This window comes from Nerophis lumbriciformis, linkage group LG25, assembly GCF_033978685.3.
Source record: "Nerophis lumbriciformis linkage group LG25, RoL_Nlum_v2.1, whole genome shotgun sequence".
NCBI lineage: Eukaryota > Metazoa > Chordata > Actinopteri > Syngnathiformes > Syngnathidae > Nerophis > Nerophis lumbriciformis.
The window spans coordinates 34586803-34614302 of record NC_084572.2 but is presented as its reverse complement, the minus strand read 5'-3'; the positions used below and the strand labels follow the sequence as shown (position 1 = coordinate 34614302).

The 27500-nt window shown below is 39.1% G+C and overlaps 1 protein-coding gene across 5 annotated transcripts in view; it reads left to right on the top strand.

Annotated features, from left to right (window-relative positions):
* LOC133621855 (voltage-dependent P/Q-type calcium channel subunit alpha-1A-like) overlaps positions 1 to 27500 on the top strand; it is a 267315-nt gene that overhangs the window by 66817 nt on the left and 172998 nt on the right. For all 5 annotated transcript variants that reach the window (XM_061984254.2, XM_061984255.2, XM_061984253.1 and 2 more), the window contains one exon: positions 27334 to 27425. In XM_061984254.2, coding sequence (XP_061840238.1) covers positions 27334 to 27425 — 92 coding nt within the window. The remainder of the gene's footprint in view (positions 1 to 27333; positions 27426 to 27500) is intronic.

Below are 27500 nucleotides of genomic sequence, written 5' to 3'. Positions count from 1 at the left end.
AGACAGCTTTTGTCTTCTCGCCGGGAACTCATTTCAACACAAAGTTTTGTGATAACTTAGATACTAACAATCTGACATCACATGGACAAAGATAAGACCTCGTGGAGGAAAGTTCTGTGGTCAGATGAAACAAAAATTGAGCTGTTTGGCAACAATACCCAGCAATGTGTTTGGAGGAGAAAAGGTGAAGCATTTAATCCCAGGAACACCATGCCTACCGTCAAGCATGGTGGTGGTAGTATTATGCTCTGGGCCTCTTTTGCTGCCAATGGAACTGGTGCTTTACAGAGAGTAAATGGGACAATAAAAAAGGAGGATTACCTCCAAATTCTTCAGGACAAGCTAATATCATCACCCCGGAGGTTGGGTCTTGGGCGCAGTTGGGTGTTCCAACAGGACAATGACCCCAAACCCACGTCAAAAATGGTAAAGGAATGGCTAAATCAAGCTAGAATTACGGTTTTAGAATGGCCTACGGTTTGAGTTGTAGAAATGATTGGAAACTCAAGACAGCCATGACATTGTGTCCTTCACAAGTGTATGTAAACTTTTGACCACGACTGTATATCGTCGGCGATCACTCGAAACGAGTATGATTGTCCTCCTGTTGGTGGGATTGCTTTCAGGAATCTTTTAAAGTGGGGAGACTGGTGCACAGACAGCCACCACACTGTCCTTGGCAAAGAGAAGGCCAGGGTCCAATGGCATGGAGACCAAGAAAATTGGGGGCCCCATCTTTGCTGCAGCCTTCTTCCGCCTTTGTGACCGTTGTGGCGCTTCTATGCAACCATCATCCACCCACTCCGCCGTTGTACATATAAGCAGAGGTGGGTAGTAACGCGCTACATTTACTTTGTTACATCTACTTGAGTAACTTTTGGGATAAATTGTACTTCTAAGAGTAGTTTTAATGCAACATACTCTTACTTTTACTTGAGTATATTTATAGAGAAGAAACGCTACTTTTACTCCGCTACTTTTATCTACATTCAGCTCGCTACTCGCTACTCATTTTTATCGATCTGTTAATGCACGCTTTGTTTGTTTTGGTCTGTCAGACAGACCTTCATAGTGCCTGCGTTTCAACAAATGCAGTCACTGGTGACGTTCACTCCGTTCCACCAATCAGATGCAGTCACTGGTGACGTTGGACCAATCAAACAGAGCCAGGGGGTCACATGACCTGACTTAAACAAGTTGAAAAACGTATTGGGGTGTTACCATTTAGTGGTCAATTGTACGGAATATGTACTGTACTGTGCAATCTACTAATAAAAGTTCCAATCATTCAATCAAAACTGTGAAGGAAAAAAGACAATTTTTTATTTCAACCGTACATCCCGTCAAAAGCCTAAAGACTGACAGCACAGTTCCTGTCTTCACAATAAAAGTGCCACTACATTGCGCCTGCGCTTTCAAAATAAGAGTCTCCAAAAGCCAGCGCAAACAAGCTAGCAAGCTACGGAGTTTACCGCCAATGTATTTCTTGTAAAGTGCATAAAAACGAATATGGCAGCTGGACAAATAAGATGCCAAAAACCAACCACTTTCATGTGGTATTAGACATTTGAAAATGTGGACGTTATCATCACTACTGTCTGATTACAATCAATGCAAGTCATCAGAATCAGGTAATACACCAACTTATATTCTTGTCTTCATGAAAGAAAGGCATCTATATGTGTTAAACATGCATGTATATTCATTAAAACACCTTTAACATGTAAACAAAAGCGGCAAAATAAATAAATATAAATTATATACTGTATATATCAATGTATGTATGTATATATATATATATATATATATATATATATATATATCCATCCATCCATCATATTTCTACCGCTTATTCCCTTTTGGGGTCGCGGGGGGCGCTGGAGCCTACCTCAGCTACAATCGGGCGGAAGGCGGGGTACACCCTGGACAAGTCGCCACCTCATCGCAGGGCCAACACACATATATATATATATATATATATATATATATATATATATATATATATATATATATATATATATATATATATATATATGATATGTGTGTGTATGTTACTCATCAGTTACTCAGTACTTGAGTAGTTTTTTCACAACATACTTTTTACTTTTACTCAAGTAAATATTTGGGTGACTACTCCTTACTTTTACTTGAGTAACAAATCTCTAAAGTAACAGTACTCTTACTTGAGTACAATTTCTGGCTACTCTACCCACCTCTGCATATAAGGATTGCAGCAGGGATGTACACGAAAAACAAGCATGCCGAAGTATGTCACAAGCCTTTCTGATGGCGTGCGTCCCACAAAAAGTATTCGCCGAATCTTGAAAAATCACTTTGACTCAATATCTGGCTGAGGTGCGACTCATTGTGCTACCAAGCGCTCACAGCTGCTGACGTAATGGAAGAAGTGAAAGTGAACGCCAAAAAAAAAAAATATCCATCATGTCTGCTTAAAGTCAGGACGTTTTTTTTTGGACACAAATGCTTCCGCGTGGTTTCTCCCGGGTGAGGATGCAGAGGGACGGAAGGGAGGCAGGAGTGGGGGGGTGGGGTGGGGGGTGTCCATCAGCTGTGCGTTAGCACTCGGCTGAGCTCAGCAATAATGGCCGAGGGAGAAAATGAAAGGGTGGAGAATGTGGTCGGCGGCAGAGTGCTTCCGCCCGTGAAAGCTTCAGCGGGACGAGGAGGGGGAGGGATGAAGGTCAGACAAATGGGGGAGGGGCTTGATGATGACCTAACGTTCCAACATGAACCCCCCCGAGTGATGGAGACTTTTTTACACTCTCATGTTTAAGTCAGAGTTTGTCCTTAAAAACGTTCTGAAAAAAAATCGTTGGTGAGTTAAAGTTAAAAAGTACTAATGATTGTCACACACACACTCAGTGTGGCGAAATTATTCTCTGCATTTGACCCATCACCCTTGATCACCCCCCTGGGAGGTGAGGGGAGCAGTGGGCAGCAGCGGTGGCCGCGCCCGGGAATCATTTTTGGTGATTTAACCCCCAATTCCAACCCTTGATGCTGAGTGCCAAGCAGGGAGGTAATGGCTCCCATTTTTATAGTCTTTGGTATGACTCGGCCGGGGTTTGAACTCACGACCTACCCATCTCAGGGCGGACACTCTAACCCAGGGGTGTCAAACTCAAATACAGAGTGGGCCAAAATTTAAAACTGAACAAAGCCGCGGGCCAAGGTTGAACAAATTCACCTTTAACGTACTCTACGAGCTATCGTCGCATCCATTCTAACATCGTTCAGACCCAGTCACAAGATATTTGCGGCTTCTGTACGCACACACGAGCGAATGCAACGCATACTTCATCAACAGCGATACAGGTTACACTGAGGGTGCCAGTATAAAAAACTTTAACACTGTTAGAAATATACGCCACACTCTGAACCCACGCCAAACAAGAATGACAAACACATTTCGGGAGAACATCCGCACCGTAATACAACATAAACACAACAGAACAAATACCCAGAATCCTTTGCAGCACTAACTCTTCCGGGACGCTACAAAATACACCCCCGCTACCACCAAACCTCCCCCCCACACACACACACCTTGTAGCATCCCGGAAGAGTTAGTGCTGCAAAGGGTTCTGGTTTGGTGTGGATTCACAGTGTGGCGTATATTTCTAACAGTGTTAAAGTTTTTTATTCGGCTACCCTCAGTGTAACCTGTATGATGAAGTATGCCTTGCATTCTAATGTGTGTGCGTGCAGAAGCCGCACATGTTATGTGGCTGGGCCAGCACTTGTTGGGCTGGTTGGCTGGCTGGCTGGCTTTTGGAGGACTCCCGGGAGGATCGACGGGCCAGCTTTAGTGTTAATTTGATATCGCCTCAAGGGCCAAGTGAAATTACACGGCGGGCCAAATTTTCCCGCGGGCCAGAGTTTGACACCCATGCTCTAACCACTAGGCCACTGAGCAGGTGAAATTCGGTTTTATCGCCTCAAAGAACGATACGGCGGCAGTGATGTCACGAAGGTCAATTGGGACAGAATGTAGTAAAGAATTACCTGAATGTGTCATCACTTAATTTAAAATTGGAGTTAAGTAAATAATTGTGTTTTTAAATGTGTCACTAATTAATTTGATGTAAAATTATGTTCATTTATTAAACTATTTCGTGAATTATTTGATTATTTCACAATTGATTTATTTTAGATTATTTAAATATTTGTATTTAATTATTTATAATTGTTTCATATTTGACTTAACTACTTTACAATTTAATGATTTATTTCACAATATACTAATTTAATTTTGTATTAAATTATTCCACGATTTAATTATTTATTCACTGTATTTTATTTTATTATTTCTTGAATTTATTTCATCTGTTGAAATCCGGCATAAAACTAAAAACAGAGCAATAAACTAAAAGGATTTATAGTCGAATTGAATTGCCGTTGTCGGAGTTATTTCCGCACTATCAGACCAGGATATCCTTCGCTTCCCTGGTCAACAATTTGGAGCAATTTACATTAAAAAAAATTAAATAGTGAAATAATTCATTAAATCATGAAATAAATCAATTGTGAAATAGTTCAATCAATAAATGTAATTTTATATTAAATTATTTTTTGACACATTTAGTAACACATTTAATTTTAATATATATTAATTATTGATACGGATAAGTAATTATTTAAAGGTATATTTATTTCATTTTATTTATTTATTTTATTTATTTTATTTATTTATGTATTATTTTAATTTTTTTATTTTATATCATTCTGTCCAATTTTTCAATTTCCGTCTGTTCTTAAGAAGGAAATCAAATCGAAATTAGATAAACGAGCCAAAGGCAATGTTTTGTTGTCGTTCAAAGTGCGGAATGAAAATATTTGTTGTACCAAACTCAAAACACTGTTATTACAAAAAAAAAATCTAAATTATGTTTTGCCAACATGACAAATTTAAACTGATAGAAAGCTTCGCACCTGAAATAAAAGTAAATCTGATGAGTTGTTGCTAGGCAGAATTCATAGGGCACACTCGCGACGAGGGATGCGTACCAAATTTTGCAATTTTCCACACCAACAAAGCAAGTATGCTCGGTAGAAAACGCTCCAACGTAAAGTAAGGCTCCACACCTCCAAAATGCGCTAGCGCGATGCTAATTTACATTGGATTTGCCATAGACAGGCTACTATTAGGATTAGTGATTTTACATGGCGATTTCAACACCTCCAACACTGATGACATCTAGACAAGACGCAAGGATTCATGCAGAGACAGGGTTCAATTTAGCTCATGAGGAGAACGCATGGAGCTGCACACTTAGTCACAGCCTCGCCCTATACTCTAAGGTACAGCTCCCGCATCCCTCTATTTATTCAGGAGTTCCCCCAGTCAACAGGCCGCCTCTGAAAGGAGTGGTCACACATATCATGCAAAGCAGCTCCAGTACGCACAATACGTGACGGAATGTGCTGGGGGCCTTGTGATTTCGCCTTGTCTCTGCTTCGTCTGCGTGCTGTCGTCTTATCTTCGTTGAGGTCCTTGAAGTCCTTGGCTGTTATCGGGCTAAAACAAAGATAACATCTGCGGCTGAGGCCACCCCTCAGACAAGAAGTTTTGTCCTTGCACAGATAGAGAAAGTACAGCGTGAGCACAATAGCTAATAACTATAGGAACGGACTTTAAGCATACCAAAGTGGTGTGATAACTTACACATAATTATTCTAACACCAGGTTTGGTAATAAAAACTACAACTAAGATGAATGTTACATTCGGTGCGTAATAAGCACAATACTTATAGTATCCACACTTTGTAGGGCGCTTCCTAATTAGACTGCACAGTACTGCCATCGAACGTCTTGGAAGTGCAACTGCATTGAGACAGCACAGTTATCATAATCAGTATAATTTCTTCTTACATCATGTTACATCACGTGTGTGTGTGTGTGTGTGTGCGTGTGTGTGTATTAGGGAGGGGTCCTCAGTGGGAGACAGTGAGGGGACAGAATGTCACGCTGTGCTGACACATGGTACTCCCACGTTGTTTCCACCAAGCACACATGCACGAATAAACAGGGTGGAGGTTTTTTTTAAGCTGGAAATGAGACAAAAAAAAATCTGTATGATGCATAAAAAGATGGATTTGAGGTTTTGTACGAGTTGAACCCGCAGTCGTAATCAACTGAAGTTGTCTCGATTTGTCCAGAAGTCAGCAGGATGCTAGAGAGATAGCATGTAACATCCAACACAGATAATAGGAGGGTTTATGCTGCCGATACCATGGATTGGCTGATATCGAATGAACTGTAAATGTATGTATGGTGAGTACTGACGTTATGACAACGTCAACACAATATGTGATATTTTCTTTTTATTACATACAATTGTTTGAAGTCTATAGTACACAAAAACAAAACCTACTATTTATTTTTTTAAATCATTTTGTTTTTTCCCTGGAAAAAAGATACATAATTTGGGAAAATAAAAATATCCATACAAATACTATTGTATCGATCATACAAACCCCGTTTCCATATGAGTTGGGAAATTGTGTTAGATGTAAATATAAACGGAATACAATGATTTGCGAATCATTTTCAACCCATATTCAGTTGAATATGCTACAAAGACAACATATTTGATGTTAAAAAGTTAAATTTAAAGTACCAATGATTGTCACACACACACTAGGTGTGGCGAAATTATTCTCTGCATTTGACCCATCACCCTTGATCACCCCCTGGGAGGTGAGGGGAGCAGTGGGCAGCAGCGGTGGCCGCGCCCGGGAATCATTTTGTGGTGATTTAACCCCCAATTGCAACCCTTGATGCTGAGTGCCAAGCAGGGAGGTAATGGGTCCCATTTTTATAGTCTTTGGTATGACTCGGCCGGGGTTTGAACTCACAACCTACCGATCTCAGGGCGGACACTCTAACCACTAGGCCACTGAGTAGGTTCAAACTGATAAACATTTTTTTTTTTTTTTTGCAAATAATAATTAACTTTAGAATTTGATGCCAGCAACACGTGCCAAAGAAGTTGGGAAAGGTGGCAAAAAATACTGATAAAGTTTAGGAATGCTCACTTATTTGGAACATCCCACAGGTGAACAGGCAAATTGGGAACAGGTGGGTGCCATGATTGGGTATAAAAGTAGATTCCATGAAATGCTCAGTCATTCACAAACAAGGATGGGGCGAGGGTCACCACTTTGTCAACAAATGCGTGAGCAAATTGTTGAACAGTTTAAGAAAAACCTTTCTCAACCAGCTATTGCAAGGAATTTAGGGATTTCACCATCTACGGCCCCTAATATCATCAAAAGGTTCCGAGAATCTGGAGAAATCACTGCACGTAAGCAGCTTCGATCCCTCAGGCTGTACTGCATCAACAAGCCACATCAGTGTGTAAAGGATATCACCACATGGGCTCAGGAACACTTTAGAAACCCACTTTCAGTAACTACAGTTGGTCGCTACATCTGTAAGTGCAAGTTAAAACTCTCCTATGCAAGGCGAAAACCGTTTATCAACAACACCCAGAAACGTCGTCGGCTTCGCTGGGCCCGAGCTCATCTAAGATGGACTGATCCAAAGTGGAAAAGTGTTCTGTGGTCTGACGAGTCCACATTTCATATTGTTTTTGGAAACTGTGGACGTCGTGTCCTCCGGACCAAAGAGGAAAAGAACCATCCGGATTGTTATAGGCGCAAAGTTGAAAAGCCAGCATGTGTGATGGTATGGGGGTGTATTAGTGCCCAAGACATGGGTAACTTACACATCTGTGAAGGCGCCATTAATGCTGAAATGTACATACAGGTTTTGGAGCAACATATGTTGCCATCCAAGCAACGTTACCATGGACGCCCCTGCTTATTTCAGCAAGACAATGCCAAGCCACGTGTTACATCAACGTGGCTTCATAGTAAAAGAGTGCGGGTACTAGACTGGCCTGCCTGTAGTCCAGACCTGTCTCCCATTGAAAATGTGTGGCGCATTATGAAGCCTAAAATAGCACAACGGAGACCCCCGGACTGTTGAACAACTTAAGCTGTACATCAAGCAAGAATGGGAAAGAATTCCACCTGAGAAGCTTCAAAAATGTGTCTCCTCAGTTCCCAAACGTTTACAGAGTGTTGTTAAAAGGAAAGGCCATGTAACACAGTGGTGAACATGCCCTTTCCAACTACTTTGGCACGTGTCGCAGCCATGAAATTCTAAGTTAATTATTATTTGCAAAAAAAAATAAAGTTTATGAGTTTGAACATCAAATATGTTGTCTTTGTAGCATATTCAACTGAATATGGGTTGAAAATGATTTGCAAATCATTGTATTCCGTTTATATTTGCATCTAACACAATTTCCCAACTCATATGGAAACAGGGTTTGTATATTGATACTACATGTTGTGTAACATGTATAGCATCGTCCTCCAGTACTCCAGTGAGAAGGATACTTGTAAGAAACTAACTCCGCGGCTTAGAGGGCGAGCTTAGCGACTAGTTTGCTCCTACTCGGTGTGTAACATGTTTAGTCTCGTCCTGCAGTGACAATGATACTTAAGATGCCAAGAAATGGTGGGGTGCATCTTTGGGTGCCCGAACCATTCCATCCGATTCCGATTCCTGCGATTCAGGACCGATTCTCGATTCAATACGATTCTTGATTCAAACCGATTCTCACAATGTATTATTTGGTTTAATAATTATAATGAAACTTTTTCAAAACAGGTTACAGGTTAGAAAAGATCCTTCTGGTCGCATGGAGATGGCCAAAAAATAAATTGTTAAAAATAGATTCTTATAGAAGAAAAAAATAATAATAATAAAATAAATAAATAAAATAAAAATAAAATATATATATATATATATATATATATATATATATATATATATACATTGTTGCGTTTGGACCAGTTGTTCCTCCCAGGGAATTCAAGTCGCAGGTCGCTCCCAAGCTCTTTACGACACTTAAAGCTGAGTAGAAGAACCACCAGAGACAGAATAGGTATTTTGTAATATATTTGCAAAGCTTTGTAAATATACTGAGACCAGTCCAGCATAGAACATTCAATCGCGCAGCTAAGATGGTCTGCCCCCCTCCAATGAAAAACCCCTCTCCTCCCTCAAGTCTCTCTCCCTCCCACCCTCGCAGTCTTGTCCCTCCAGCCCAAACACATGCCCATTGTCCTCCGCACTTGGACATAAGGATAGATAAGAGGAAGGAGTATCTCTCTTTCTTACATTCCACACTCAAGGTTAGCACACAGTATTTGCAGACAACCAAAAGACCACAATTGGAAGAAAAACACTAGCTGTTTTGTAATATGATTATGAAATAAAAAAGGTAACACTTAAATTCGGATATATGTAAATATCTGCCTCCGACTTTATATATATATATATATATATATATATATATACATATATATGTGTGTGTATATACAGTATATGTACATATATGTATGTATGTATATATGTATGTATATATATATATATATATATATATATATGTATGTATATATATATATATATACATACATATATATATATATATATATATATATATATATATATATATATATATATATATATATATATATGTATGTATATATATATGTATGTATATATATATATATATATGTATATATATATATATGTATATAAATATAAATATATATATATATATATATATATATATATATATATATATATATATATATATATATATATATATATATATATATATATATATATAAGAATTGCGATTCGGATGTGAATCGTTTTTTTGTGCGCCTCTACTAAGTGATCTACCGTAGTTTCCGGACTATAGAGTACCCACTGAATTTTAGAAGAAAAAAAATAAGTGTCCATATATAAGCCGCATATATATACGTTGTGAAATGAGTTATTTACACAGAAATATTTTTTAAATGTTTATTTACATACCTTAATTGTTTCCAAACGGGGTCTGTAACAGGGCTGTAAAACGGATGATCAAACAAAACAGAAGTCATGGTCATGAACCCACTAGCTGCGGACGCTAGCTCTCCAATCAGCTAAACAGACTCAATAACTCCACGGTGACGTTTTGGTGAATTTACTGAGGAATTTGTGAAACTGAAACGATACAAAAAGAATGCCGTTTAAGGTAATGATATCAACACTCGTAAACGTGTTAGCATATTAGCTAATGCGAACGGCACTTGCTTAATTACATGACGATAGCACGTACAAATATGACAGTCCCACAGACATCACACATGGGACGCTTTAGTAAGTACGAATTGTTTTAGTTGTATTGTAAATTTTACAAACATTGTTTGGAGTGAGGGCTTCACGGTGGCAGAGGGGTTAGTGCATCTGCCTCACAATACGAAGGTCCTGAGTAGTCTTGGGTTCAATCCCGGGCTCGGGATCTTTCTGTGTGGAGTTTGCATGTCCTCCCCGTGACTGCGTGGGTTCCCTCCGGGTACTCCGGCTTCCTCCCACTTCCAAAGACATGCACCTGGGGATAAGTTGATTGGCAACACTAAATTGGCCCTAGTGTGTGGATGTGAGTGTGAATGCTGTCTGTCTATCTGTGTTGGCCCTGCGATGAGGTGGCGACTTGTTCAGGGTGTACCCCGCCTTCCGCCCGATTGTAGCTGAGATAGGCTCCAGCGCCCCCCGCGACCCCAAAGGGAATAAGCGGTAGAAAATGGATGGATGGATGGATGTTTGGAGTGAGGAATGGAGAATCAAGGCGGAATGTATGGGCGATTAGAAGACGAACGGCACTTCTACTTCCGGTTGTAAGCTCAGTCTAAACAGAAGGGCACCTGCAGTGAACAAACTTGTCCAAATGATGGCGCCGTAGCACAAACCATAACACACCAATTTGGGCTATTTTGTTGTTTTAAACTATTTGCATAATTCCCGTCAGCAAAGAAAAATCCCTAAATTGGGAAGCCGAGCATGTCGTTGTGGTTTGTGCAGCCCTTTGAGACAGTGATTAAGGACTATATAAATAAACTTTGATTGATTGAAATTAGCCACACTGTATAAATTAGCTGCAGGGTTCAAAGCGTAGGAAAAAAGTAGCGGCTTATAGTCCGTAATTTACAGTAGTTTATTTGCCGCGATGGAGGTGATGATTATTAACTTAGCGGAGCGGCTCCACACTGCGTATGAACATTCGTATTCCACATCAGGAGGACTTGAATGAAGGCTTAAACTGTAGTATTTGTGCCATTATTGTAGTAAAAGTGTAGCTGGGTTTCTTTTGTAGTTTGCGCACCACCTAGTGTTCATTGTTGTCGTCTACCTTTGGTGCGAGTGAGGCAACAAACATGCAAAGCAACACACGAGTAAACACTGTGAGTGTTTGTTTGCGTGGGCGGTTGGCGGGGGACGTGGTGTGGGGCGGTGTGGGGCCAACAATCTGTGGCAAGGAGACCCGCTTCCTGTCCCCGTTTCTGCGGCAACGCCGAGATTCCATCAATGAGCCCGAGCGGCGTTTCCCCGGCAACGCTTATGAATGAGAGCGGGCCGGTAACCGTGGAGACTCGCGGCGAGGAGAGGATCCGTGGGGGTTGCTACGGCAACGTGGCGCGAACGGGGAGAGACCCGTCGACGTCAAAGTGGCCCCCGTGAACGCCAGTCCGATTCTATGAGGGGCCGTTAGGGACATTATTCAGAATTACCTCTTACATACACTACTGAAATGCTCTCACATAAACAACTGAAATGTTTTTCTCTCACACACACTACTGAAACACTCTTATACACACTACTGAAACACACTTATACACACTACTGAAACACTCTTATACACACTACTGAATAAGAGTGTTTCAGTAGTGTGTATAAGAGTGTTTCAGTAGTGTGTGTGAGAGAAAAATATTTCAGTTATTTATGTGAGAGCATTTCAGATTTCAGTATGTAAGAGGCAATTCTGAATAATGTCCCTAACGGCCCCTCATATGACTTCCTGGGTCTCTTAAAGGTCTAAATCCCCTTTGACTCCTTTGAGGAACGAGTCCAAGTCTTTGTCTTTTACAAATGAGTCCATCTCTTCAAGCGAGGATGCTGGACAAGACAAGATCAGTAATTCTAAAGCAGTGTTTTTCAACCTTTTTTGAGCCGAGGCACATTTTTTGCGTTGAAAAAATCCTGGAGTCACACCACCAGCAGAAATCATTGAAAAACAAAACTCAGTTGACTGTTGGACATGACTTTAAACCATAACCAAGCATGCATCAATATAGCTCTTGTCTCAAAGTAGGTGTCTTCTTTTGAGCGATATTTCCCGCATCTACTTTGTTTTAGCAATCAAGAATATTTCAGTTGTTTTCATCCTTCTTTGTGGGGACATTGTTGATTGTCATGTCATGTTCGGATGTACATTGTGGACGCCGTCTCTGCTCCACAGTAAGTCTTTGCTGTCGTCCAGCATTCTGTTTTTGTTTACTTTGTAGCCAGTTCAGTTTTAGATTCGTTCTGCATAGCCTTCCCTAAGCTTCAATGTCTTGGAATATCGGATATTGGCAAAAAAAAGCCATTATCGGACATCTCTACTTTTCGGACCAGTGTGAGATCTTTGTTGGTTCGGGTCTCCGGGGGACAAGACCATCTAAGGACCTCAACATCTGAGGGACGTCAGTGCTGGATTGAGGTCCCCCTCACCTCTCTGATGGACCGACATTTTTGAATCACACGCTACAAAGAGCGTCACGTCTTCCGATGTCTTCAGTGTCAGACGGAGGTGTTTGTGTGTGAAAAGGACGGCAGGTGTGTTTTTCCCAGCAGCCGTGGCCTCTGTCAGCACGGACTAAACGCCTGCGCGAACCGCCGCCGCCGATTTCTCGCCGCCGCGATTGAATGTCACGCTTTGGACGCCGGGGACTAACACTCTCTTCGAGTCGGCTCGCTCTCGGTCTCGGAGGACATGCCAACACTCTCCCGCATGGGACTTCCCACCTGTGTCCTTTTATCTATTAGACTTGTGGAGACCGCTGTTCTCGCCAATGACCAGCAGGGGGCGAGAGTATTATTGATGAGCTGCAGTAAAACTCCCACCGTTGTAAAACCGTGATTGATAACCGCACTGTGATAAAGGGGATACTACTGCAACGCACTTCTTGTCGGGATCCCCAGCAAGAACATCCAGAAGCTGCAAGACATCCAGAATAGTTCTGCTCGGATCGTGATGAGAGTGCGGAAATACGGCCATATCACACCAATTCTCCAATCCCTTCACTGGCTTCCTGTTCCACTCCATGGAAATGCCCCTATCTACCTCAAAGAACTACTCACCCCCAAATCCTCCACACGACACCTCGACTCCGGACAGGCTAACCTCATCCAACCTCCGAGGACAAAGCTACGAACAATGGGAGACCGGGCTTTCTGCTCCGCCACGCCCAGCCTGTGGAACGCTCTCCCTGACCACTTGAGGGCACCACAGACTGTGGATGCTTTTAAAAAAGGCTTAAAAACCCTTATTTTTAAAAAAGCCTTTTTTTTTTTCTTTTTTTTTTTTAGATATAGTTATACTAGTTCTAGCTATTAGGCCAGACCCGGGCAAATTAGGGCCCGGGGGCCGCAAGTGGTCCGTTAAGCTTTTCAATCTGGCCCGCCGGACATTTCCAAATAGTTGTTTTAGATCTTTAAGATGGAAAGTGTAGCTGCCATTATGATGTGCAGTGATGTTTTCTAATGACCGTAAGTCTTCAACTATACTAAGTCTTTCAATAGTTGACTTTTCCATGATATACTAATTCAGGGGTCGGCAACCCAAAATGTTGAAGGAGCCATATTGGACCAAAAATACAAAAACAAATCTGTCTGGAGCCGCAAAAAATTAAAAGCCATATTACATACAGATAGTGTGTCATGAGATATAAATTGAATTAATATGACTTAAAGGAAACTAAATGAGCTCAAATATAGCTACAAATGAAGCATAATTATGCAATGTGTACATATAGCTAGCCTAAATAGCATGTTAGCATCGATTAGCTCACAGTCATGCAGTGACCAAATATGCCTGATTAGCACTCCACACAATAAAACAAAATAACATCAACAAAACTCACCTTTGTGGATTCATGCACAACGTTAAAAGTTTGGTGGACAACATGAGACAGAAAAAGAAGTGGCATAAAACACATCCTAGAAAGTCGCAGAAAGATATACATGTAAACAAACTAAGGTGAGTTCAAGGACTGCCAAAATTAGTAGGACAAAACGGCGCTCGCCAATACTCGAATCAGTGAAGCATGTTTAATATAAACAGTGTGCTTTATAACAATTAGGGAGGTTTGTGTCATGTTTGTCCTCCTACAGAAACCATATTAAAACAAAAAATATATTTTTTTCCCCTCAACTTTTTCCATTTTTCATACATTTTTGAAAAAGCTCCAGAGAGCCACTAGGGCGGCGCTAAAGAGCCGCATGCGGCTCTAGAGCCGCGGGTTGCCGACCCCTGTACTAGTTACTATGGTCATCTAATTAGTTACTTTGGTAATCTAAGTCACAGCATCTCAGACGAGGCACCAAGCAGCGTTTCCACAGAGTGTTTCCAGAGCCTGAAATGTGGCTCCCACATTCTAAATCTTAATGATATATCACATATATCAGATTGTTGGTGGGGTTTTTTTTTTTTTTACCCTTTGCGTTCATTTTTCACTGTGTTTGTTGCATTTTTGTTGCTTTTCGCTTGATTTTAAAATATGTGGATGGAGAGGGGGTGTGACGTTCATATGTTGTCAATATTCAGTGTTTTATCCTACATAGTTAATATTGTAAATCCCACATTCTTTCTTGTGTAGTTTTTTTTTTTTACCCTTTGCGTTTATTTTTCGCTGTGTTTGTTGCGTTTCGCTTGATTGTAAAATATGTCGATGGCGAGGGGTGTGACGTTCATATGTTGTCAATATTCAGTGTTTTATCCTACATAGTTAATATTGTAAATCCCACATTCTTTATTATAGTGTACATTCTGAGTGTCTCATTCAGTAAAACATTTTTTAAATTCCATTCTGTTTTTTTAAAGCGGTCTGTCATAACGTTTTTAGCATTCAATCAGTGAGGTTTTGTATTAGTGTTCCTAAAAATCAGATATACCGGCCCCCAGACACAAAATAATTGCCCAGGCCTGTATTAGGCTGTTCTAGTTTTTATTTTCATTTATTTGTATTATCTTTTTATTTTTTATTTTTTTAATACACTGTCGCACTTTAGGGTTGTTTGCTTAATGTAAAGTGCTTTTTACAAATAAAATCTATTATACAACTTTTTCACGTGTGATGCCATACCGATATCAGAGCCTTCAGTATTGTCGATACAGACAAATATATATATATATATATATATATATATATATTGTTGCGTTTTGGACCAGTTGTTCCTCCCAGGGAATTCAAGTCACAAGCTCCCAAGCTCTTTCCGACACTTAAAGCTGAGTTGAAAAACCACCAGAGACAGAATAGGTATTTTGTAATATATTTGCAAAGCTTTGCAGATATACATTGAGACCAGTCCACCATAGAACATTCAATTGCGCCGCTAAGATGGTCTGCCCCCCTTGACCAAACCCTCTCCCCTCTTAAGTCCCTGGCAGTCATGTCTCTCTAGCCAAAACAAATGCCCATTATCGCTCTTTCTAACATTCCAAAGCTTCAAGGTTAACACACACAGTTTACTTGCAGACAAACAGAAAGAGAACAAATGGAAAAACACGAGCTGTTTTCAAATATGACTATGAAATAGTCATACAATATATATATATATATATATATATATATATATATATATATATATATATATATATATATATATATATATATATATATATATATATATATATGATACAATATCAGCATGAATCATACAAACTTTAATCATTTAGGAGTGTGGAATGTTAGAAAAAGTTTGATCAAATGAAATGAGTCAAACAGAGAACAATAACAGGTATGAAAAACACTAACATATTTATTATTAACCGTCTGCAATGGAATTATGCTGTTTTTAAGTTGAAGTAGGCCTTTTTGGCGACACCTTGTGGCCACGGTAATCCGTTAAAGTATGCTCATGAGGGAGTAAGTTGGTTGATGCGGACACGTTTGTTACTGGATACTTTCTAATATGCCTTGGAGACTTTGTGTGTGCAAATAATATGTACTTGTTTATATTGACAAATGTGCTGTTTTACACTGTAGTATTGTTCAATGATTATTACGTATGTCTAGCTTGTGTGCTATTGTGGGCTTAGCTGTTGTGTAGCTGCTTGCAACCTACAGCCTGGCATGTTTACCTTCTGTAAATGACTTTAGTAAAATGGAAGACATTGTGTGCTTATTGGAGGAAATCTAGATGTTAACTGGCTGTCCAGCTTTTGCAGGACTGCTTGTATCGCAAGTGATATCACACACACAAGTAAACACGCTGCAGGGCTGCTTATATCGCACATGATATCACACACAAGTAAACACGCTGCAGGACTGCTTTTATGGCACATGATATCACACACAAGTGAACATGCTGCAGGACTGCTTGTATCGCACATGACACCACACACAAGTAAACATGCTCCAGGACCGCTTGTATTGCACATGATATCACACACAAATAAACACGGTGCAGGACTGCTTCTATCGCACATAATATCACACACAAGTACACACACTGAAAGACTGCTTGTATCGCACATGATATCACACACAAGTAAACACGGTGCAGGACTGCTTGTATCGCACGTGATATCACACACAAGTAATCACGCTGCAGGACTGCTTGTATCGCACGTGATATCACACACAAGTAATCACGCTGCAGGACTGCTCGTATGGCACATGATATCACACACAAGGAAACACTCTGCAGGATTGCTTGTATTACACATAATATCACACACAAGTAAACACGGTGCAGGACTGCTTGTATTGCACATGATATCACACACAAGTACACGTGCTGTAGGGCTGCTTGTATTGCACATAATATCACACACAAGTACACGCGCTGAAGGACTGCTTGTATCGCACACGATATCACACACAAGTAAACACGCTGCAGGACTGCTTATATCGCACATAATATCACACACAAGTACACGCACTGTAGCCTGCTTGTATCGCACATGATATCACACACAAGTAAACACGCTGCAAGACCGCTTGAATCGGGCATGATATCACACACAAATAAACGCGCTGCAGGACTGCTTAAATCGCACATAATATCACACACAAGTAAACACGCTGCTGGACTGCTTATATCGCACATAATGTCACACACAAGTAAACACGCTGCTGGACTGCTTATATCGCACATAATGTCACACACAAGTAAACACACTGCAGGACTGCTTGAATTGGACATTATATCACACACAAGTAAACACGCTGTAGGACTGCTTGTATCGCACATGATATCACACACAAATAAACACGGTGCAGCACTGCTTGTATCGCACATAATATCACACACAAGTACACGCGCTGAAGGACTGCTTGTATCACACACAAGTAAACACTCTGCAGGACTGCTTGTATCGCTGAAGGACTGCTTGTATTGCACATGATATCACATACAAGTAAACAGTCTGCAGGACTGCTTGTATCGCACATGTCCACAAAGTATAGTGAGCAGATTGTGTAATGTGTGACTATGTCTGTTGGTTGGATTTAAATAAATAAAAATTGCACCATGACTAGGGAAGGTTGTTTGCATGGAGTCTTATGAGCAAATACATTACTTCACAGCATTATTAAAGGTCATTGACCTGAATTGCTCAGTGGGCCGCACTTGGCTCTTTGGACGTGGTTTGGACACTCCTGATTTAGAGAACATATATTGTTTTATATTCTTATATAATTGGGTCGTTGTTGCGTTAGTGCGTCACTTTGAGCGGAAAAACAAATGAATATAATAAATAAATCCCTTCTTGAAATGCGCCCTCCTGAAAAGCCCCCCGTCAGCCCCCCTGCCGGTCGGCCCGCCGCACTGCGGGCAGGCTCCTGCGTTGCCAAGGGCGACCGCATCCCTGAGCGTTTGAACGTCTCGCTCGGGCGAAGCCTCGACGCTCCGCTCGGACTCGCCAAAACGCCAGCAGGAAGATCAGAGAGACGCGGGAAATGGATGAAATATCTACCTTGGCGCCCCGACTCTGAGGCGTGAAGGAGGACGAGGAGGGGTGGGGTGGGGGGAAGTTGGGGGGGGGGGGGGGGGGGACGACGGCGTCTCCTGACTGAAGCCGCCGGCTGTCGGCCCGTTTTCGCTGAGGTCCGGTGTTTTTCCGGTCGGCGGCGGCGCGGCCTTTCGCCGAGGCAGTTAAAAAGCCATCGAGGGAATGAGGGGCTTGGCTGCCGGTATCGGGTCCGTTAATAAACGACCTCTTACTGGAATTAGCAACCGGCCTGGGGGAGGGGCGGCGCATGTGGAGGAAAAAGATGAAAGAATATGAGTTGATTTGAATATTCCGACTCTTTCTCTACAATGAGGGACGCACAAAAGAATCGATTCACATCCGAAATCACGATTCCTATTCACCGTATTCTTAATGACTTCATTTTTTTAACCTATAACCCAGAGGTTCTCAAACTTTTTTCACCGGCGACCACCTCAGGAAACACTCCGAGTACCGCCATAATGACCAACAGTAAAATACTGCAGCGTCGTAGCTCTAGGTATTCATTAAAAACATTAAAAACTTGTTACATATACTTATGTAACAAGTTACTTATGTAACTTGTTACTTATGTAACAAGTTTATTTATTATTTTTGGGCACACACACACACACACACACACACACACACACACACACACACACACACGCACGCACACACACACACACACACACACACACACACACACACACACACACACACACACACACACACACACATTCTTGTATTTCTTACCTTCTTGAGACCTCCCAAAAATGCCTACCTCTTCAGGACCACCCTTTCTAGATATATACAACATTAATAATATATACATACTATTCAAATATAAAAAAGGTAAGCTTTTCGTTAATTTTTTTAATTTTTAATTTTTTGTTTGTAATTGGTTTTTGACCGTCATTATTTATTTCAAGTTATCACAGTATGTCTCTGTATACATATTTATTTTATTTTTTAATTAATTTTGGCCAACGGGAGAGCATTTCAATTTCTTTCACACACTTGTTATTTCATATGTTGACCAGAGGGGGAGCACTTTTAAAACCGACACACAGTCAATTTGAAAAATCCGTCCTTTTTGGGACCACCCTCATTGTGATAGATTTCACCACCAGGGAGCAAATGAGACATTCTCTATTAGATGCAATGGTTTTCCATATTGGGACCATGATTTATGTCCTAACTGGTTCACACCTCCTCATATGGAAGCTACTTTTCCTTGTTGATGTCTCAAGAAGGTTAGAAATACAAGAACACACACAGACCTCTGAGAAATGCCTACCTCTTTAGGACCACTTTTTCTACATATATAAAGATGTGTATTTACAACATTAATAATATATACATACTATGCAAATATAAACACTGTAAGCTTTTAGTTAATTTTCTTTATTTTTTGTGTGTAATTGTTTTTTGACCATTATTATTTACTTCAAGTTATCACAGTTTGTCTCTATATACATATTTATTTTTATTTTATTTTTTTTGATTTTGGCCATAGGGGGCGCATTTCAATTTCTTACACACACTTGTTATTTCATATGTTGGCCAGAGGGGGAGCACTTTTAAAAGTGACGCACAGTCAATTTGAAAAATCCATCCTTTTTGGGACCACCCTCATTTTGATAGATTTTACCACCAGGGAGCAAATGAGACATTCTCTATTAGATGCAATGGTTTTCCGTATTGGGACCATGATTATGTCCTAACTTGTTCACATCTCCTCATATGGAAGCTACTTTTCCTTGTTGATGTCTCAAGAAGGTTAGAAATACAACAACACACACGCACACACAAATTACATACACACACACACACACACACACACACACACACACACACACACACACACACACACACACACACACACACACACACACACACATTTTTGTATTTGTTACCTTCTTGAGACCTCTGAGAAATGCCTGCCTCTTTAGGACCACCCTTTCTAGATATATAAAGATGTGTATTTACAACATTAATAATATATACATACTATGCAAATATAAAAAAATGTAAGCTTTTAGTTATTTTTTTAAATTTTTTGTTTGTAATTGGTTTTTGCCCGTCATTATTTACTTCAAGTTATCACAGTTTGTCTCTATATACATATATATATATATTTTTTTTTAGTTAATTTTGGCCAAAGGGGGTGCATTTCAATTTCTTACACACACTTGTTATTTCATATGTTGGCCAGAGGGGGAGCACTTTTAAAACCGACACACAGTCAATTTGAAAAATCCGTCCTTTTTGGGACCACCCTCATTTTGATAGATTTCACCACCAGGTGTGCAAATGAGACATTCTCTATTAGTTGTAATGGTTTTCCGTATTGGGACCATGATTTATGTCCTAACTTGTTCACACCTCCTCACATGGAAGCTACTTTTCCTTGTTGATGTCTCAAGAAGGTTATAAATACAACAACACACACGCACACACAAATTACATACACACACACACACTCACACACACACACACACACACACACACACACACACACACACACACACACACACACACACACACACACACACACACACATTTTTGTATTTGTTACCTTCTTGAGACCTCCGAAAAATTCCTACCTCTTTAGGACCACCCTTTCTAGATATATAAATATTTGTATTTACAACATTAATAATATATACAAATTATGCAAATATAAAAAAGGTAAGCTTTTAGTTAATTTTTTTAATTTTTTGTTTGTAATTGGTTTTTGCCCGTCATTATTTACTTCAAGTTATCACAGTTTGTCTCTCTCTCTCTCTCTCTCTCTCTCTCTTTATATATATATATATATATATATATATATATATATATATATATATATATATATATATATATATATATATATATATATATATATATATATATATTTTTTTTTTTTAGTTAATTTTGGCCAAAGGGGCGCATTTCAATTTCTTACACACATATGTTGGCCAGAGGGGGAGCACTTTTAAAACCGACACACAGTCAATTTGGGACCACCCTCATTTTGATAGATTTCACCACCAGGGAGCAAATGAGACATTCTCTATTAGATGCAATGGTTTTCCATATTGGGACCATGATTTATGTCCTAACTTGTTCACACCTCCTCACATGGAAGCTACTTTTCCTTGTTGATGTCTCAAGAAGGTTATAAATACAACAACACACACACACACACACACACACACACACACACACACACACACACACACACACACACACACACACACACACACACACACACACACACACACACACACACACACACATTTTTGTATTTGTTACCTTCTTGAGACCTCTGAAAAATGCCTATAAAAAGGACCACCTTTTCTAGATATATAAAGATTTGTATTTACAACATTAATAATATATACATACTGTGCAAATATAAAAAAGGTAAGCTTTTAGTTATTTTTTTTATTTTTTTGTTTGTAATTGGTTTTTGACCATCATTATTTACTTCAAGTTATCACAGTTTGTCTCTATATACATAATAATAAATAATAATAATATATATATTTTTTTTTTTTAAATCAATTTTGCCCAAAGGGGGCGCATTTCAATTTCTTACACACACTTGTTATTTCATATGTTGGCCAGAGGGGGAGCACTTTTAAAACCGACACACAGTCAATTTGAAAAATCCTTCCTTTTTGGGACCACCTTCATTTTGATAGATTTCACCACCAGGGAGCAAATGAGACATTCTCTATTAGATGCAATGTTATTGGGACCATGATTTATGTCCTAACTTGTTCACACCTCCTCATATGGAAGCTACTTTTCCTTGTTGATGTCTCAAGAAGGTTAGAAATACAAGAACACACACAGACCTCTGAGAACTGCCTACCTCTTTAGGACCACCCTTTCTAGATATATAAAGATGTGTATTTACAACATTAATAATATATACATAGTATGCAAATATAAAAAAGGTAAGCTTTTTTGTTTGTAATTGGTTTTTGACCATCATTATTTACTTCAAGTTATCACAGTTTGTCTCTATATACATATTTATTTTTAATTTTTTTAGTTAATTTTGGCCAAAGGGGGCGCATTTCAATTTCTTACACACACTTGTTATTTCATATGTTGGCCAGAGGGGGAGCACTTTTAAAACTGACCCACAGTCAATTTGAAAAATCCATCCTTTTTGGGACCACCTTCATTTTGATAGATTTCACCACCAGGGAGCAAATGAGACATTCTCTATTAGATGCAATGTTATTGGGACCATGATTTATGTCCTAACTTGTTCACACCTCCTCATATGGAAGCTACTTTTCCTTGTTGATGTCTCAAGAAGGTTAGAAATACAAGAACACACACAGACCTCTGAGAAATGCCTACTTCTTTAGGATGACCCTTTCTAGATATATAAAGATGTGTATTTACAACATTAATAATATATACATATTATGCAAATATAAAAAGGTAAGCTTTTAGTTAATTTTTTAAATTTTTTGTTTGTAACTGGTTTTTGACCATCATTATTTACTTCAAGTTATCACAGTTTGTCTCTATATACATATTTATTTATTTATTTTTTTAGTTAATTTTGGCCAAAGGGGGCGCATTTCAATTTCTTACACACACTTGTTATTTCATATGTTGGCCAGAGGGGGAGCACTTTTAAAACCGACCCACAGTCAATTTGAAAAATCCATCCTTTTTGGGACCACCTTCATTTTGATAGATTTCACCACCAGGGAGCAAATGAGACATTCTCTATTAGATGCAATGTTATTGGGACCATGATTTATGTCCTAACTTGTTCACACCTCCTCATATGGAAGCTAATTTTCCTTGTTGATGTCTCAAGAAGGTTAGAAATACAAGAACACACACAGACCTCTGAGAACTGCCTACCTCTTTAGGACCACCCTTTCTAGATATATAAAGATGTGTATTTACAACATTAATAATATATACATACTATGCAAATATAAAAAAGGTAAGCTTTTTTGTTTGTAATTGGTTTTTGACCATCATTATTTACTTCAAGTTATCACAATTTGTCTCTATATACATATTTATTTTTTATTTTTTTAGTTAATTTTGGCCAAAGGGGGCGCATTTCAATTTCTTACACACACTTGTTATTTCATATGTTGACCAGAGGGGGAGCACTTTTAAAACTGACCCACAGTCAATTTGAAAAATCCATCCTTTTTGGGACCACCTTCATTTTGATAGATTTCACCACCAGGGAGCAAATGAGACATTCTCTATTAGATGCAATGTTATTGGGACCATGATTTATGTCTTAACTTGTTCACACCTCCTCATATGGAAGCTACTTTTCCTTGTTGATGTCTCAAGAAGGTTAGAAATACAAGAACACACACAGACCTGTGAGAAATGCCTACCTCTTTAGGACCACCCTTTCTAGATATATAAAGATGTGTATTTACAACATTAATAATATATACATATTTTGCAAATATAAAAAAGGTAAGCTTTTAGTTCATTTTTTGTTTGTAATTGGTTTTTGACCATCATTATTTACTTCAAGTTATCACAGTTTGTCTCTATATACATATATATATATTTTTTTTTTTTAGTTAATTTTGGCGCATTTCAATTTCTTACACACACTTGTTATTTCATATGTTGGTCAGAGGGGGAGCACTTTTAAAACCGACACACAGTCATTTTGAAAAATCCCTCCTTTTTGGGACCACCCTCATTTTGATAGATTTCACCACCAGGGAGCAAATGAGACATTCTCTATTAGATGCAATGGTTTTCCATATTGGGACCATGATTTATGTCCTAACTTGTTCACATCTCCTCACATGGAAGCTACTTTTCCTTGTTGATGTCTCAAGAAGGTTATAAATACAACAACAACACACACACACACACACACACACACACACACACACACACACACATTTTTGTATTTGTTACCTTCTTGAGACCTCTGAAAAATTCCTACCTCTTTAGGACCACCTTTTCCAGATATATAAAGATTTGTATTTACAACATTAATAATATATACATACTATGCAAATATAAAAAAGGTAAGCTTTTAGTTAATTTTTTTAATTTTTTGTTTGTAATTGGTTTTTGCCCGTCATTATTTACTTTAAGTTATCACAGTATGTCTCTGTATACATACTTATTTTATTTTTTAATTAATTTTGGCCAAAGGGGGCGCATTTCAATTTCTTACACACACTTGTTATTACATATTTTGGCCAGAGGGGGGAGCACGTCAATTTTTTTACACACACTTGTTATTTCATATGTTGACCAGAGGGGAGGCACTTTTAAAACGACACACAATCAATTTGAAAAATCCCTCATTTTTGGGACCACCCTCATTTTGATAGATTTCACCACCAGGGGGTTCAAATGAGACATTCTCTATTAGATGCAATGGTTGATTTATGTCCTAACTTGTTCACACCTCCTCATATGGAAGGCAATTTTTCCTTGTTGATGTAGAAATACAAGAACACACACACACACACACACACACACACACACACACACACACACACACACACACACACACACACACACACACACACAAAACAGTATACATAATATAATGGTATAATATATTAGTATATATTATATACTGTATATATAATGTGTAAATATTACATATATGTTATTTTATATTGCTACTATGGTACATTTTTAGTCTACTTTATACCTGCATTGTCCTTTCCATCCTTACCCTGTGCGTCCTTTGTAGCTGAGGTACTGTGTGGAACAATTTCCCTTGTGGATCAATAAAGTTTGTCTCAGTCTAAGTCTAAGTAACACTGTGTTTGATGGTGTTCTGATAATTACTTTTTTAAAAGTATTTAATTACAGTTACGCGTTACTTTACCAAAAAAGTAATTGAATTATTATGGAATTACTCTTAAATAAATGGTAAAGTAATTAATAGGTTATTTAAAAAGAATACCTTAAAATATTTGTCATTTGTAGTTGAAAGACGCTTCATATAGGGCGCAGCGTGCGTGTGTCTGTACTTTTAAAAGGCGGGGCCTGTTGCCAAGCGACGTGTGACGTCATCGAGGGTTTCAACGGCGCTACGTTTGTTAGCTTTAGCTGTTAGCATCGACAGTGTTTCGGCTCTGACGCCAGCTCTTTTGAATTTATTCACCGCATTTGTGTTCCCTCGGCTTAATAGATTGAACGCGCTTCAATGGCTGGTGTTGTTTGGAAGGCAAGTTCGTCTGTTCAATCATTGATTTGTGGTACAATGTTCCATCGTGTACATGTGCCTATGACGTTGCCTTTTCCTGTTCGATATCAGGTTCATTTTAGTGCGATACTGCTTGTTGCTTTTTACGAGTAAAAACATATTTCCTGCGTTAAACTTGCTGCACGAATGACGCGTTCTTGTTGTTGCCGTAAATAAAACCACGTCAAAAGTAGCGTGCCACGTTACATCACGCTATTATTAACGCCGTCGATATCACACATGATATCACACATGCTAACATGCATATTTTCTGCTGATATCGGACAGACACCGTTAATTGTTACTTTAAAATGACTTCATTTTATTCATCAAATTGCTGGCGTTTGCTTTGTTTTTTTGTGTGTGTCTTGTTTTATTTTGAAGGGTGCCGCTGCCTCTTCCGGCCAGCCATGTCACCCTTGGAAAATAACCCCTGGTCGCATCCGGTCCAATAACCTAATAAAATAAAATATGTCATTTTCCTCCAGGATGCTTGCAAGATTTAGCAAGTTAAAAAAAAAAAAAGTTTAACCCCTAAGATGGTAAAACAATAATAATAATGGGTTGTTTTTTGCGTGTTTAACCTCTTAAGGCCCAAGCTGTTTGTTTACATGCTTTTTTTTATTTCTCCGTGGGAGATTATGTAATTTCACCTATTTGGGTTAAAAATATTTTTTGCACACCAATAATTATAGTCTGCAAATTGTGTTGTTGTTGAGTGTCGGTGCTGTCTAGTAACCGTGTAATACTCTTCCATATCAGTTGGTAGCAGCCGGTATAGTTAATTGCTTTGTAAGTGTCGGAAACAGCGGGAGGCAGGGTGCAGGTAAAAAGGTGTCTAATGGTTAAACCAAAAATAAACAAAAGGTGAGTGCCCCTAAGAAAAGGCATTGGAGTTTAGGGGTGGCCATGCAGAACGAAACTACTTTGTAACCGGTTCAGTTTTAAACGAAAACAGAATGCAGGACGACAGCAAAGACTTACTGTGGAGCAAAGACTGCGTCCACAATGTTCATCCGAACATGATATGACAATCAACAATGTCCCCACAAAGAAGATTAAAAATAATCAAATATTCTTGATTGCGAAAACAAAGTAGATGCGAGAAATATCGCTCACAGGAAGACAGGAAACTGCTACAGGAAAATGCCAAAAAAAAGAGAAAAAGCCACCAAAATAGGAGTGCAAGACAAGAACTAAAACACTACACACAGGAAAACAGCAAACCACTCCAAATAAGTCAGGGCGTGATGTGACAGGTGATTACAGTACACCTACTTTGAGACAAGAGCTAAAGTGATGTATGGTTGGTTATGGTTTAAAGTCATATCCAACAATTGCGACAACGACTTTTTACTGTCAACTGAGTTTAATTTTTTAATGATTTCTGCTGGTGGTGTGCCTCTGGATTTTTTCAACGCAAAAAATGTGCCTTGGCTCAAAAAAGGTGGAAAAACACTGACTTAGATATTGGTTTTTACTATGTAAAGCGCTTTGAGTCACTAGAGAAAAGCGCTATATAAATATAATTCACTTCACTTCACTCTTTGCTATTTGGGCTTATTGGACCCTAATTACAATAAAAACTAAGGATCATTATTTTTTGTTTTGATGTACTTAGTCCATAAGTACACAAACGTGTACTTCATGTTTAGTGACATGCTAATTCTTATTTTTACACTTATTTTTTTCCAAATTCCATTGTATTTTATACTCTTCTGACACCACCAGATGGCAGTATAAGTGTCCACATAAGCGGCCATACGACCCCAATTCAGTAGTGTACACAATTTTGTGGAAATAAGAGCTAAAAGGTGCTGTCCACGCATGTGGCCACTAAGCCTTTAGAGGTTTTTAATGAACGAAAATGTTCAAATAAAAGTGGTTCATAAGGCAAGCAGTAAGATTGCATCTGTGCGGTACGATTTTTTGTTGTTATAATAACAACAAAAAGAGAATTTAATCATTGTCTTGTTCTCTCGACAGTATTTTGTCGTCGGTGGGGACTCAGCTCGACCTGAGGACACTGCGGGCTGTCCGAGTACTGCGACCTCTCAAACTGGTGTCCGGGATTCCCAGTAAGTGTCTCTCTTTGGACGAGAACCTTTAACCCTTTCAGCAGTTTTATGTACTATTGACTACCTCTGAAATCT